Source organism: Austrofundulus limnaeus, unplaced genomic scaffold (genome assembly GCF_001266775.1).
Source record: "Austrofundulus limnaeus strain Quisiro unplaced genomic scaffold, Austrofundulus_limnaeus-1.0 Scaffold8, whole genome shotgun sequence".
NCBI classification, from domain to species: Eukaryota; Metazoa; Chordata; class Actinopteri; order Cyprinodontiformes; family Rivulidae; genus Austrofundulus; species Austrofundulus limnaeus.
The window spans coordinates 4,169,276-4,184,495 of record NW_013952410.1 but is presented as its reverse complement, the minus strand read 5'-3'; the positions used below and the strand labels follow the sequence as shown (position 1 = coordinate 4,184,495).

General features: G+C 40.0%; 2 protein-coding genes across 4 annotated transcripts in view; one reads left to right on the top strand and one right to left on the bottom strand.

The window, feature by feature from the left end:
* cers1 (ceramide synthase 1) overlaps window positions 1-9,668 on the top strand; it is a gene marked incomplete at its 5' end in the record, with an annotated part of 30,077 nt that extends 20,409 nt beyond the window's left edge. The window contains 6 exon segments of the mRNA XM_014000635.1: window positions 744-903; window positions 2,010-2,190; window positions 2,351-2,512; window positions 4,192-4,339; window positions 4,431-4,585; window positions 5,406-9,668. Coding sequence (XP_013856089.1) covers window positions 744-903; window positions 2,010-2,190; window positions 2,351-2,512; window positions 4,192-4,339; window positions 4,431-4,585; window positions 5,406-5,448 — 849 coding nt within the window. The 3' untranslated portion in view covers window positions 5,449-9,668.
* A 938-nt stretch (window positions 9,669-10,606) lies between these two features.
* ncln (nicalin) overlaps window positions 10,607-15,220 on the bottom strand; it is a gene marked incomplete in the record, with an annotated part of 13,945 nt that continues 9,331 nt past the window's right edge. Inside the window, 8 exon segments of one of the 3 annotated variants that reach the window (XM_014000615.1) lie at window positions 10,607-11,152; window positions 11,273-11,351; window positions 11,878-11,931; window positions 13,374-13,537; window positions 13,697-13,735; window positions 13,836-13,923; window positions 14,201-14,427; window positions 14,513-14,652. In XM_014000615.1, the coding sequence (XP_013856069.1) occupies window positions 11,090-11,152; window positions 11,273-11,351; window positions 11,878-11,931; window positions 13,374-13,537; window positions 13,697-13,735; window positions 13,836-13,923; window positions 14,201-14,427; window positions 14,513-14,652 (854 nt within the window). 3 annotated transcript variants of the gene reach the window in all.

Below are 15,220 nucleotides of genomic sequence, written 5' to 3'. Positions count from 1 at the left end.
ATATATATATATACTGATCAGTTTATATCAGTATGTTGAATTTTTCCAGAGGAAAAATGGGAAGTTGTGGTTTATTAATTTTCCAGGAATACATTTCACAAACTATCACACTTCAACAGGGAACAATCAGTGGTTCTTAAAGTTAGGGTCGGGACCCCTTTGTGGGTCATGAAACATTAAGTGAGGGCCCCCAGATAATATTCAGACATCAGGTTAAATGCAAATAACTTATTAATGAAATATTGTCACCATAATTATAAAAAAACACTAATCATAATGGAGTAAAATTGCTATCATAGTTATTAGGTTTGTTTTGATTGTTATTATGCCCACATTTTTAACCAGAAGCTAAAAAGTTTGAAAACTACTTTTCCACAAAGTTTTTACTTTAATTATCACTCCTCTCATTTGGCAAAAATATTGTCCTCAGTTTGTTGATTTTCATTGCTTTCATCTGACGCAGACTCGACATTAAACAAGCTGCAGCTCCAACACAAATCCCTGCAGTCTGATCCAGCAGTCAGAACTCATAAATTATAAATTCATGAAGATTATGATGAATAGTTTTAATTTCAAGAGGCGCTGATTCAGCTTCTTGACCGTTTGAAAGCCTGCTGAAAATGCCGAGTCATGTTTGTGTTTGTTTATCCCGCTTATATAAATCAGAATAGATTACTGTGTTTTATTTCTTTGTGCTTCCTCTCTTTTTTTTAACGTTAATTTGTCTGCTCTATCTCTTGCAGCCTCTTGCACAGTGGTGCAGGCTGCTGCCCAAAGATGCTGCCAAGATGCCGGAGAGTGCGTGGAAGCTGGTCTTCTACACCATGTCGTGGTCCTACAGCAGCTACCTGCTCTTCTTCACCTCCTACTCCTTCTTCCACGACCCTCCCTCTGTCTTCTACAGTAAGACGTTGAACAGTAAACAGATTATTTACTCAGTGGTTTGTCTGGATTTCGCAAAAAAAGCAACAAAAACACTCAACTTCATGTCAGTGAAGCTAATCCATTTCTTCTGGTCTAATCTTGTTAGATAAACCTGGGGTTAGGTTTCTGGGAAGATGAGATGCTGAGGATACTTTATAGAGTAACTCTGTAGAGATTTAGTTGGGGATTTAGAGCCATTTTGATTACTCAAATAGGCAGAGATTTACATACTGGACGTGCAGTCTGATGATTTATATCCTGTGCGTTTAATAGCTCACCCATTAGCAGTTTTGAGTTTATTTAAATTCTTTCTCATAATTAACATTTACAAAAAAAAACATTAGACTTCATGCAACAGTTGCAGCACAAGCTCTTTATAATAGTAGCTAATGGAGACCAGTTCTTGCAGACTTGTTCACGTCTAATGGAGGATGGATGTTCTCCAGGGATTTTACGTTACATTTAGTCTTTTATCGTCTCTCCGCCTGCTCCATCAGACACGGACGTGTCAGCGCTCACAGAGGGTATCTGACAGCAGGAGGCTCGTCTTTAGCGGCTACGTCACCATTAATAGTTGTCTCAGTCTAAGATGTGTGGACGTGCAGAGTAATAGAGCTCGACTGATGACGAGGGGGAGGCTAGAAGAGAGACAACGCTGTTAAAACAGTTTGGGAAATTCAGGATTGTGGCGTTTCGGTTTCCTGAACAATCCTGGCAGCTTCTCTGCTCCGCCTGACAGACCTCTGCTTAATGTTTAATGACGGCAGGGCCGAAGCAGGAGAAACCTCATCCTGCTGAAGACGAACCTTGTTCAAACATCGGAGGAGAAAGTTTCCGTCCAACACCTGATAGGCCTCGGAGCCGTGAGCCAGCCCGGCCTGTCCCAACAAGCTTGTTTTCCTTTAGAAACCCCCCTGAATGCTGCTGAGGGTAAAACCTGATCCTTCCAGCTGATCCTCATCATCCAGCTGCACATTAAAACACTTACTCTGAATTATCCAGACATACTGCAGCAGTGGACACATACCTCTTAAAGGCAGATCCTGTCCTTAATGTCTCATGTCCCCCTCCTCCTGCTTCTTCAGACTGGAAGAGCGGTATGACCGTGCCTACAGACATCGCCGTAGCCTACTTGATCCAGGGCAGCTTCTACGGCCACTCCATCTACGCCACCATCAACATGGACACGTGGAGGAAGGACTCTGCTGTCATGGTGGTCCATCACATCATCACGCTGGCACTCATATGCTTCTCTTACGCCTTCAGGTATGTTGTGCTGTTTGGTAAAGGTTTGATTTATGGCGATTCGCCACAAAACTCCCACTCGCAGCAGGACGGGTCCTGAAACTGAGACAGATATTCCAAATGAAGTGTTCGATTTAAAGCAGGAACAGTTTATCTTTAGACTGTGCTCTCCGACCTGCAGGTACCACAACGTGGGGATTCTGGTGTTGTTCCTGCATGACATCAATGACGTCCAGCTGGAGTTCACCAAGCTCAACGTCTACCTGAAGTCCAGAGGAGGTGGCTATCACCTGATCAACGATGTGCTGTCTAACATGGCCTCCGTTAGCTTCAGCATCACCTGGTGAGCTTCTTGGACACGTGTCAAACTCAAGGCCTTTTTATGTGACCCACAGGAGCTTCAAAGTTGTGTTAAAGTCTTAAAATAAGCATATGATGCTTTAAAGCCAGCGTTGACTATAAACTACATCTCCCATAATGCACGTCAGTTATTTTACCCGCATAATGGGGCCATCCCAGCACGAGGTGGAGGTGCACAGGGTTCAAAATTAGCTGGCAGCCTGCGAAAATTTGTTGTGTAAAATCTTTCTTTTGCTGCATTTTTGCTGGTTATTTTTGCTGCGGCCCAGTTGTACTGGGAAGTGGGAATGTCCCACTTACAAGTTGTAAATTTAAACTGGAACGCACCTCCAGTGGGAATTCCCTGTGGGAGAGTGGGAGAGTTCAGACTTCAAGACGGCGTCTACTCACCACAACTCAGCAGTGTGTTAAACCATTTAAAAAACATTTTTTATTTTTACTTTTCATAGTATTTCTGTATTCAGGGTGTCTGCAGGGTTGTTACAGCTATTAAAGGTAGTAAATGTAATTAGCAAAAAATTAGGGCCATTAAACTGGGTTAAACATCATCTGACTAGGCATTAATTTTTTGAACTAACTAAACATTTTTCCCCTCTGTCTATTCTAAAAATCCATCCTGTAGGTTTATGGTTAAATAATAGTTGTATACAGGTGAGTGTTTTTATTGAGGCAAAGAAATGATTATGTATCCAGTACTGTAATAATACTACCCTTACTACAAAAGTTCAATAAGATAATGTCACAAATCTATTACTTTATAATTAGTTTCCTCCAACTGAAGTTCAACAGATTGCAGCTCAAAGTCGTGTTAGTGTTGAAAAATATTGTGACTTTATTAAAAAGGTATTAAAGTGCCTGTGACCTGCTTATCCTTCAGATACAAAAAGTCAAAAAAAACTTTGTTCTACTTAAGAAACTTGGCATACCACACATTATTTTACACATTTGGACACATAACTGACCTATTTTCTTTTGAACTTGGCTCAGCAAAAAGGGAAACAGGAAGTGACATCAAAGGAGGACTCCTTTAAGAAAAAGAACTCACTGGTCTTTGTTTATTGAAACATTATGATTTGAACTCTGATTCTTTTATTTGTTTCTGTCTGATAGCGACTCAAAATAATCTAAAACATCAGATTCCTCTCCACAGTCTGGACTGTAGAGCGTTTTAGCTTAGCTCTGTTTTCATGCAGATATTCCCCTGTGACATCACTTCCTGTTACGTCACATGCAAATATCTCAGCAGCGTGAAAATAATCTTGTAATATGTTCTCAGTGTTATCCTTCCAAAAATGCATTTGTATTATTACAAAAAATTGATGTCACAGTATGTTTAAAATGTATTAAATTTAACTTAAGAATTTCTGTTTATATTCTTTAATTCACATTTAGTCAGTCGTATATGTAGTATTTTTAAAACTCTGTTTCTATGCAGGAAACACCACATAGAGCTCTGTTAGTGCTCAGCTGTAGCAACGAGACGAGGTTAGTTAAAGTTAATTACAACTGGGCCTTTGAGGACCACTAATAACGCTCGCGTGGCCCTCTGTGAAAATGAGTTTGACCCCGCCTCCTCTAGGACTACTTCCTGCCGTGTGTTTGTTCCATCATTTTTGCTGTCTCTCCACTCATGAAGAGACATTTCTGTTTGGTTTCTGCCAGGTTCTGGTTTCGCCTCTACTGGTTCCCCCTTAAAGTTCTGTACGCCACATGTGTGTCCAGCATCCAGTCGGTCCCCAACATTCCCTTCTACTTCTTCTTCAACACGCTGCTCTTCGCCCTGCTGCTCATGAACATCTACTGGTTCTTGGTGAGGACAGTCAGATTATTTTATATATTCTTTATTTATTTATTTTTTCTTCAACTGAAGCTAAAACATTGCCCTCCTCTGCTTTGTGCAGTTTATTGTGATTTTCGTGGTGAAGCTGCTAAAGGTGAAAGAGGTGAACGACGTTAGAGAGTATGAAGACGAGGACGGCAAGAAGTCGGCTGCTGAGCTGCTCAAAGAAAACTGTGACGATGATGATGATGCTGGACATCACAACTCTGCTCAGAGGTGAGGTGCATTTTTAGCTTTTATCCCCCCGCCACCGTCAATAAATCTTTAGTTTTATGACAAATCAAAACGGACACAGCGGTTTTATAGGTTTGCAAACACAAACTAAATGTTATGAATGATTTTACTGTTGTACAACCACGAACGGTTTCCTAAACTTAACAGGAACTAAATACTAAACCAACTTTATAAGCTGTAAGTTGGTCTGATTCTGCAGCCGAAATGCGGTTTCTGTCTTGTTTTGCTTTTTTGATATAAATCAGAACGACACAGTCGAGTTGAAAGATTGCGACAGAAATCCTGTCGTCTGCAAAGATTACACAGATTTTATATTTTTTACACAGTGGAGTTTTTTTAGTACTTTTTATAAAAGCTGTGGCGTCTGCACATTGCAGAAGTGAGCTTTAACCAAGAGAATGCTGACTAAAAGCAAAGAATATCTGTTTATTTTTTATCTGAAGTTACCTTTAATCTTGTGGCTGACAGTCGTTTGGGCGTCACTATCATTGTGGCCTTTGACCCCTGCAGATTTGAAGACCCTAAAGTGTTTCAGCCCCTCCCACCCTTCAGATTATACTGACTGGAGAGAGTTTTGTCCAAGCTCTGCTGGCAGAACAAGCAGTAGATTGGATCAGAAAAACCAGTTACCACAGAGATGTGATTATGTGGCGTTCCTTATCTGGCCGGCCTTGAACACCTCAGATATCTAACCGTCACATACCTGAGAGCTGGTCACCTCCCACATCTTATCCTTCTTTCTCTCTCTCTCTCTCTCTCTCTCTCTCTCTCTCTCTCTCTCTCTCTCTCTCTCTCTGTGCAGGAAGCACACGCAGAACGGTGTGACCAAAGACAAGCATCTATAACAGGCTCTCCATCGCCCCCAGCTGGCTCCTCCTCCTCCAACACCGGTGTGTTCAAACAGAAGAGCGTCCAAATAAAAAGAGAGTAGAAAAAAAAAGGAAAATGTAGGTTTTTCTTTTAGTTTTTTTAGAGCCTTTCATTTCCATCTGATTAGAGCACTGTGAATGCTACTTCAGCTGACTTGTTGTCTTACCGTCGTTAGGGCTGGACTCTGACTTCACCCTTAAGGGAGAGTTTAGATCTGCTCTGAACAAACATCCTGTTTGTAATATGAGGGAAAACAAACAAACAGCTCCTTCATCCTCCTCTTTAACCTCCATCCATCCATCCATCCATCCACCCATCCACCCATCCACCCATCCATCCATCCATCCATCCTCTGAGCCTGAACACATGGAGAGGAACTCTGGTGGTGTACGGGAGTCTGCTTGGCGTTGTCCTGAGCTGCTTTCATTTTTACGTCGTAGTACAAAGTCAGTGTTGATCACCACACGTTTCTGGTTCTTTTGAACCCAGAAGCCAGGGACAGTATTTGCATGCTTTAGAATGTTCAAAGAGTGGCTGCAGCTTTTAAAAGAAACAAACAATAAAAAGCTTTTATTTTGTAAGATTTAAACTGAGAGTCCGGCTCTTGAAGTGACGATCGTGGATCATTCACTTGGCATTCCTGTTTTATTACTTTGTTTGTGCTGCAGAGCATCTGCCGCTGCACTGATATGAAGGCAAACAAGCTTATTGCTGGTTTAATGACAGCAAAAAAAGCTAGAATTGATTGACTGGGTGTTTATTTTAAACTGATATATAAATCATGTTTTCGACCAGATCATGACGGGGGGAGATCGCCTAAAAAGATACAAATCAAGAGTAAACGTCTTTGAATGCATGACTGGAAATTTGTCAAAAATCCTCCGACTTCTTCCAAAGCATCTTGTGGTTTTTAAATACGAGTCTAAAGTCTCCGACCCAGAAAGCAGAGAGAAATGAGTTTCAACTCCGGGGAAAGGGATAGATTTTATTTGCTGCATGTTTCTCTCAGTTCTACCTCCTCGATCAAATTCCAGCTTTTGTTTGGATGAACAGCATGCTTGTGCTGCTTGAGCGCGCCGCAGGTGTTAGAAGTTCGTAGATTTAAAAAAAAAAGGGCGGGAGGCGTCTGTTTTCGTTTCGTCTTCCAGACTCCACAAATCAACGTTTCAATTAAGTGTAGACAGTTGTTCATTTTTAGATTTTTTTTCTTCTGTCGAGTACGAATCAGTGCTCCGATCATGTTTTTTCAGGGACCAGCTTCATCTCCGTCAACATCTGGATCCGTGCTGACTTTACTGTAATCCCCGCACATCTGTACCGCTGATCCAACACGTTTAAACCGTAAGAACGGATCTGTAACGTGGACCAGATGTTCTTAAAGTCTGTCAAAGTTCTGCTCAACCTTGGAGTCAATAAAAGCAGCGCAAACGGATCCTAGACGTCTTCTCAGACGCCTCTACTCAACTCATCACGGTTTACACACCTCAGGGGATTTCTGACGTCTGTGGACATTTTTAATCAATAAGCTTCTTTTTATCTTTTTCCACTCTAAAATACTGCGTTTCTATTGATTTACCCCCAAACGAAGCAGGGGTGGAGCTAGACCTTTTGCAAGGGGTGGCCTAGGTCTTTTAGGGTGGGGCACATACGATTAAAGAAAACTACCCTGGATTTGGAAATTCAAGATGGCCGCCACAGCCAATTTTAAATGGCTCTAAATCAGCTGTTGTAAGATACAATGAACTGATTTGTGACTGTATATAAGAATGATCCAACATTTGTTATGCTGTTAGCCAAGAGCAATCCCCGTGACATTTTGAAAACTAAAGTTTAAGCTAAGTGCTAAAGCTAACTGGAGCAAAAGTTATGTTTCAGCCAATTTTAGACACATAAAACGGAAAATCGGTATAATAGTAGCCGACGATAATCCTCAATATATTCTGAATGCAAATTGAAAATTTAAGATGGTCACCTCAGTTAATTCCAAATAACTATAAATCAGACAATTTTAGAGCCACTGAGCTGTAACTTGGTGTGTTGGTAGCTGAGAGTGATCCCTAATAGACTGCAAATCAAAAATGGCCACCAAAGCAAATTTTAATGGCAACAACATACATGTCAAGATGTACGGATTGTCTGTAATTTACAGTTTCCTTCATCTTTCAGGTACACGGAAATATAGAGCAATCTCACAGATTTTTTCATGTTTTACTTATTTTTTCAAAAACTCAGTTTCAAATTTATTTAACGTCAGAGCCTGCAGGACGTAAAAATAAATAAATAAATAAATAAACCCAACAATAAATAACATCAAATTACCACCTTCCAACCTGCTTTGCCGCCAGACAAGTTCTCCCGTCCTCATTTCCTCCTTTCTTTGCACTGCTGCAGGTGCTGTCATCTCGACAAACGGCCGTGTGATTGATACGGATTTCTTGCAGAAATTACAGATTTTTGAGTCTCATTATACAGATTAACGTTTGAAGGGGTTGACATGTACAATAAACCTAGCTCTTTTTGGACATGTTGAGCTTAAATCTGGTGTGGCAGGAGCTCCGGTCACTAACATACAGTACAGTCAAAATTATACATTTAAAATGGTGGCCACATGGCCGTCAGAGTTTTTAATGAACTTTTCTAGTTGTTCGATGTTCTTGCTACGTTACAGACTCGCTGCTAGATGCTGCCCAGTTTTCACTAACGGGTTTTTAAACAGAATTATTACATGTAACGGTTGATTTATATTAAACTAGTAGTTTTTGTTTCCTCTTGGTGAGACAAAACAGCTGTTTGACAGGTACCTGCTCCATTTTTGCTCTAGAACTCATCTTTAATTTCCACATGTGATCCCCGCCCACCTGTCAATCATTTTAGGGTGGCCAATCAGGTGCCACCCCTCTGGCTCCACCCCTGAAATTATCGAGTTCCTAAGGAAAATGGTGAAGTCAAATTACAAAACGATGCGCATTTATGCAAAAAATTATTCGTTTTAGCTGATACACTAAAGATTCATTGATTCAACCTCTCAACTGTTCGGTATCGGCTCTGATTTGTCAAGATCAGCTAAAAAAAATAATCTAATCATATTTGATGTCTGCACAACAAAAATCCAATCGAGCAAAGCGTCCCGCAGACGGAGCAGTCAGCTGTTTTTTGTTTGTTTGCGTCGACTGCAGTGACAAGCTGAGACTGGGCTTTGGACAATCATTGCTTTTATTGAGTTTTGTAATCAGCAGTCGAACACCAAACCAGTCCATACTTCCTGAGTCACTATTAACAAATAAAAAGAGAAACTTTGTGCAGAAAGTGAGAGTCTAAAGACTGAACATCCTCATTTTTTCCATTAAATCTCTTCTTTGATGCTATAATTGTGCCAAAATGTCCATGTTTTTCTGACTGAGCTGGTTGAGGTGTGACGGGTTTTAAAGCCCTGCAGGTATTTCTCACACATCGCACTGTAATTTATTATTAGTATTATTATTTTTATTGTTTGCGATCAGAATGATAAAGGGAAGATCTGGGCAATATTTATTGACGATAAATTAATGATAAACTAAACTCTTTGAATTATTCTATTTAACTTTTATTTTTCAGATTAAATGTTTTCTGATTGATGACTACTTGAGATCAGATCTGTATTTGCTCTTTTGTAATACAGTTTGAGTTCCTGTCAATGTGTTGTTTTTATTTCCTCATGAAATAAAACATGTCGGTAAACAACGACAGAGGCATTCTGCTGGTTTTCATGGTTTTATTTTCTGTCATGATCAACAGATAATTCATTGCAAAGATCAAGTGTCACGGCTGAGGTGAAAACAGGATTTCGAGATCATTTCAGTGCACAAAAAAACAAATGGCAGCAATAAATTAAAGTCCTGTCACTGGGATGGGATCAGGGGTCATGCAGAAGCAGAGCAAAGCAGATAAACACCTTAAAAATCAATCAATATAACGCTAACGTTATTTATCCCAACATTATTGCTCATTTTAGGACGTTCAGTTTTTAATTTATCAACTTAAATCACTCAAAAATATATATATATTTTCAACAAACAGGGTCACACACCACACGATCTGATCGAGTAAAAAAAGAAAAAAAAATTCATGTTTGCTGCCTGGGATCTTCTGCAGTCAGATGTTTTCAACCCCCCTACCACCATCCAGAATCAAAAATTAAATTAGAATTTAAAAAAAATAAAAGCATTAGCAGGAAAACATAAATCATAACACCTCAGTCTCCAAAAAGGCAACGTAAAGAATAAAGACATGAATGCATGAAGTGGGTTAATTTCTACACAAAGATAAAAAAAAATGTCACATTTCACACGTTTTTTTTTTTTTTGTCTGTAAACAGTATTTTTGTGTGAGGGGTTTGTTTTCACAGAGCGTCTTCTAATTTTAATAATATTCACGTGCTCATGTTTATTCTTCGATGGCTGTAATCAAACATCAGCAGGAAATTAGTAATTAAACTGCTATTTGTCCGACATTTAATTAAGTTGATGTCAAATAAACTGATAACAAAAGAAAGAAATGTTTATTTTTCCAGACACTTGGAATTTTATAAAGGTGATTCCACAGACTGATAAATTAGAAAACTCACTTCCTGTTTAAAAAACATATTGATCAAAACCAGAGGTGTATACTAACTAAATTCACTTTGTAACAGTTCTCAAGTCACTTTTTTAAAATCATAATTTTATTTTGTTGCATTCAAAACATAAAAATTATGCTTTTACTTCTTCACCTTAAAATTTAACACCTAGTTATGACTTTAATTATGATTAGAACTGCTCATAAACAGAGCTGTTTGTGCACTCTAAAACATGATGTGTTGGATTGACTTCAAGTTACAACAACTGGTTCCAATAAACCGAGTTGAAACATTTCCTTTAACCCGGTTTTGTAGAACCACTTCACATAACTTGGTTGAATAAAATCAACATTTTTTAGAGTGCAATTTTATATCTTTTACTTAATTATCGTTTTTTAAAATCAGTGAAATTAATTTTGACCAATCATTTTCTGTCAAAGTATTTTAACTTAGATATTTTTGTCCAAGTACTTTATAAACCTCTGATGAAAACACAAGTGTTGTTTTTTTTTTTTTTTTTTACTTCAGGAAGACTTCAGTAAAAATCAAAAAATCTTTAACTTTTTTAAGTTCACGTGAGCGTTTAAAGAAGTGAGAGAAACCAGAATCTGTTCTGTTAAAGACAGAGACAGAGGTGAGCTCTGTGCGGTCCGTTTCTCTCTTTAGCTGCCTAATAAACACGACACCGCACAACGCTTGGTGACAGGAAGTGATCATCAGCACAAAAACCTCATGAAAAACTGCAATGGTGTCAACAAGGATCTCACAAAAACAACACGAGTGAGGAGTTTCAAATGAACGCAAAGACAGAGAGAAACGAGATTCCTGACGGTTCTGGTCCATCAGACCACATGGAGGTGAGGGGGAAAAAAAAAAGTTGGCAGCAAGACAGGATTTGACATCATCGTTTGTGCATCCGGATGAAGGAAATGGAAGTGAGCTGGTCGGAGGGAGAACAGCAGCTCGGTCGGGCTTCACTCTTCTTGACAGGAGCGTCGGGATCAGAGGGAAAACACGAAGCTTTAATGGACCTTGGTTTTGGGCTGGGTGATTCTACGGACCACGCTGTAGAGGACTGCAAAGTTCTGCAGAGAGAACAAATGATTCAGCAGTATTTACTTTACCGACACTCGAGCTTTAACGTGCGAAAAGCAAATGAAAACTCAGTTCGTGTAACCACTTTGATATTTCTGTAAGGGACGTACCTGGATGGCCAGGTACATCATCCCTAAGTAGGCTGCGATGCAAACAGCCAGCAGCAGGTCAAAAATAGCCGGCTTCACTCTGAGGAAGAGAAAAAAAAAGGAAAATCAAGTCCATCATCCCAATATAATGAAACAAATACAGGCTGAGACAAAAGTCTCAGGACTTTTTAATTTCAGAAACGAAAGGGAAAATAAAATATCAAAATACCAAGAAGTGTGTGTGTGTGTGTGTGTGTGTGTGTGNGGTCTATCTTTTATGCTTTGGTCCAGAACATGGATGTCATCCTAAAGTCACAATATTGAATGAATGGCAAACCTTCCCAATAGGAAGGTGGTCATGAAGCGTATCGAAGAACACCTGAGTTGTATCAGAAATGTGTCGCCTCAACTAGATTTGTAACATCTCTTGTGGTTCTCTACACAGAAAGTTGCAACAGCAGCTGGAGGCTTTGCCTGTCACTTGATGTGTTCAGTGTGCTGTCCCTGGTGCTGAAACCCTCGTTATCCAGTAAACACTGCAGGTGTACGTCACTACAAACCTCTTAATTTAAAAACATAAGTTCTGTAAAAGGAAATAAAGACAGAAGCATCGGCTGAGCCCTCACCTGTAAGCATTCATCGTCTGCTTCAGCTGGTCGTAAAAAACAAACTCTGGATCTCTGAGGGACAGAAATTTGAAAGCATCATGAATAAATCTGCATGTTAGATCTGCAGCCCCTTTAATAGACATTTTGATTTAAAGGGATAAACATTTACTTCAACTGTAAAAATACTGTAGGCTTTTTAGTTTTTATAAAAGTTACAAATAAAAAGACATTGTCACACAGACAGTGTCATACTGTTTAAGCTGTACTGAGTAAAGGAAGATGGTTACTAGGATTTTTATTTTCCCCTCTGGTGCCAGCTTTATCCAGCTTGAACGTTAACTTTGTACCATGTGTGACAATCAGACTTTTTAAATAAAACCAGAGTGTTGACAGAGACGAGGACGTAGTGATGAACTGAAAATGATGGAAGGAGAACTTAGCTTAGCCTGTTAGCTTTCTCGTTAGCTCCCGAGCTAACATGTAAAATGTATATGGCGATATAGCATTATTTATATATAAACTAACGCTGCATATTTGTGACCCGTCACATCGAAATGAGGATTAAGTCCAAAAGTGGAATGTGGAAAAATAGGCAGATATAGGGGTTTGATTTTAACGTGTGCAAAAATTGCATTTTGTCAAAATGTAATGAATAAATGCCTTATCAATGTATTATTTGAATGAACTGTCTGAAATATAATCCTAAAAAACATTTTTGAAGCATTTTTTGAGCAGCAGCAACAAAAAAAAAACTGATTTTGAGGGAAAATGCCTTAAAATTTTAAGATTTTCCCTGTGAGCTAGCAATGTTTTTGTTTCTTTCCAACTGGGAAATCTTAGTATACAAATAATACTGTATGAGTTTTCCTCTATATTAACAAAAAAAAAAATTACTCAATAAATTTACATAAAATTAGGATTCAGACCAAACAGTAAAATATTATCATAACCAACAAGACCATTTAAGTCATATCTCTGGATAAGCTTATGATATCAGAATGATCCAGGTATCAAATTGTAGCTTTTAAAGCCAGAAACATGAAAATATAATTGTCATTTTGACCAAATTTGACTTAATCCTTATTTTGATATGATGGGTCACATTTATTAGTAATAATAACTGTGGCGTTAATTCTTGAGTTAACATTTTTAGCTTGGGAACTAACGCCGTGTGCGCTAACATGAAAGCTAACAGGCTAAACTGAGACAAAATTAATGTTGAAGCTGGAAAGAGCTCACAGCCTCGCACCGGCTGGTAGTGAACATCATCATTTACCCAGCATGCTTTGCAGGGGAAACAAAATGGTGCCCTGTGTGTGACCGTATTTTTTTGAATCTATAAAACCTAAACAGCTGAAGGAAAATGTTTATCAAATAATGTCTCATGTTACAACCAGAGTTCCCTTTAAAGCCTGCAGAACAAAACTTATTCCTAAAAGCTTACAAAAAAAAATAAAAACAATATATTTACAGTTTTTCTATTGACTCATTTCAACAGTTTTTTTTTATTTAACCTTTTGTCAGCTTTGACGTAGTGTCTTTTGACGTCCTTGAGGTAACGTCCCAGGTGATACTCCAGAGTGGAGACGAAGCTGCTGTCTTTGTCCACCAGCTGAGCGGCTCGAGGCTGAGCCGTGAGCCAGTCCACCACCGCTGACAGGTGCTCCTCCTGCACCTGCTGACGAGGAGCACACAACACAGCAAATTCATCCAATTACGCTCCGAAAGTCATCGGATCAAGAAGCGTTTTGTTCACTTTCACCAGTTTTAAACGTAAAAGTCAAATAAAAAGATTATTTTCAGCTCATTTCAGAGAGGGATGGGTGAAGTGACGTACCATTTGTTCTGTGAAAATCTGCAGGTCTCCAGGTGCTCCCTTTGCAGAAGAGTAAAGAATCAATTAAAACACGTTAAAAACCAAAATAAAATAAAAAAAATAATCAAACTGTCATCATGCATCAAAGCATTTTATTGACCTTTTCTGTGAGGTTGTAGATGACCCTGGCCAAAGCCTCTGCAACCACTTTGGTGTTCCTGCTCAGCTTGCTCACATCTACGTGAGGCCTGCAGGAAGCAAACAGGATTTTGTGCGGTTAGAGCAGAGAAGATGCTCAGAGGAACGCTGAAAAACACAGAAGAGAGTCGCAAAGTGTTTTCTCCCACGCAGGCCGGAGGAAAATTTAAAACGGAGACAACAGAGAACTAAGTCCTGAAAGAGAAAACAGAGAGCGAGCGCCACACTGAGGGGGAGAGTTAAACCCGGTGAGGGGACGACAGGCAGCTGGACACCAGAACAGCAACTCTTTGAGGTGATTTAAGCAGCGTGCAGTGGTGAACCCACCCAGCAGGGGGCTCTCCTGCTCCATGGTGAGAGGAGGGGGACACTGACCGCACGTCCATGATGCTGGAGCGCCGGGCGGAGCGGTGCGAGGGCAGGTGGGACAGCGTGAAGGCCGGCAGGCGGCGGATCCCGAAGCGCTCGTGCTCCCAGGCCAGCATGTCGTCGGCCAGGTTGATCTTCTTGTGGACCATGGAGAACCTCGCCTCGGGGTGCTGACTGGCCACCACCTGGGAGGAAACGATGACACAAATGAGTCCAGCGGCACCCCGCTGTTGTGATGCGACGGTTCAACCGTGCAGCGGGGGTTCTTACGGTCTCTAATTCTTTGAGCAGAGCATACTGAGGGGTCCCCTCTTTTGGGGGTTTGGACACGTGGAGGTAGATGGAGTCGCCGCTCCCCAGAGTGTCCAAACACAAAACAAACGCTACGTTGTCCTGCAGCAGGCTGGAGTCTGCCAACACACGGAAAAAATGATGTTTGTCTTAAAGGAGACAGAGAGTGTTGACAGAGAGGAGAAGGTAGAAATGACTCAGCCTGGAACTTAAAATATGGATGGAGGACAACAGAGCTGCTTCATGGAAGAAGAACCTCAGTTCAGCTTGTCGCGCTAGCGCCGACTTAATACATATAAGGCAATACAGTGTTGACGCTAAAGCTAACAGGCTAAGCTGAGGTTCTTCTTCCATGAAGCAGCTCTGTTGTCCTCCATCCATATCTTCAGTTACAGGCTGAGTCAGTTCTACCTTCTCCTCTCTGTCAACGCTCTCTGGTTTCATTTAAACGAGTCGATCATCAGATATTGTCCAAGATTAACCTTCAGGGTGGATATAGCTCACTCGCACCGATGACCTCTCCACGTCATCATTTACCCAGAATGCTTTGTGAGTAAATAAAATGGCTCCATCCGTGTTAAAATATATTTTAAAAATATTACAAAACTAACCAGCCTACAGTATTTTTACAGTCTTTATTTTACAGTTAAAATGTTTATCAAATAAAGTCTAATGTTACAACTAATC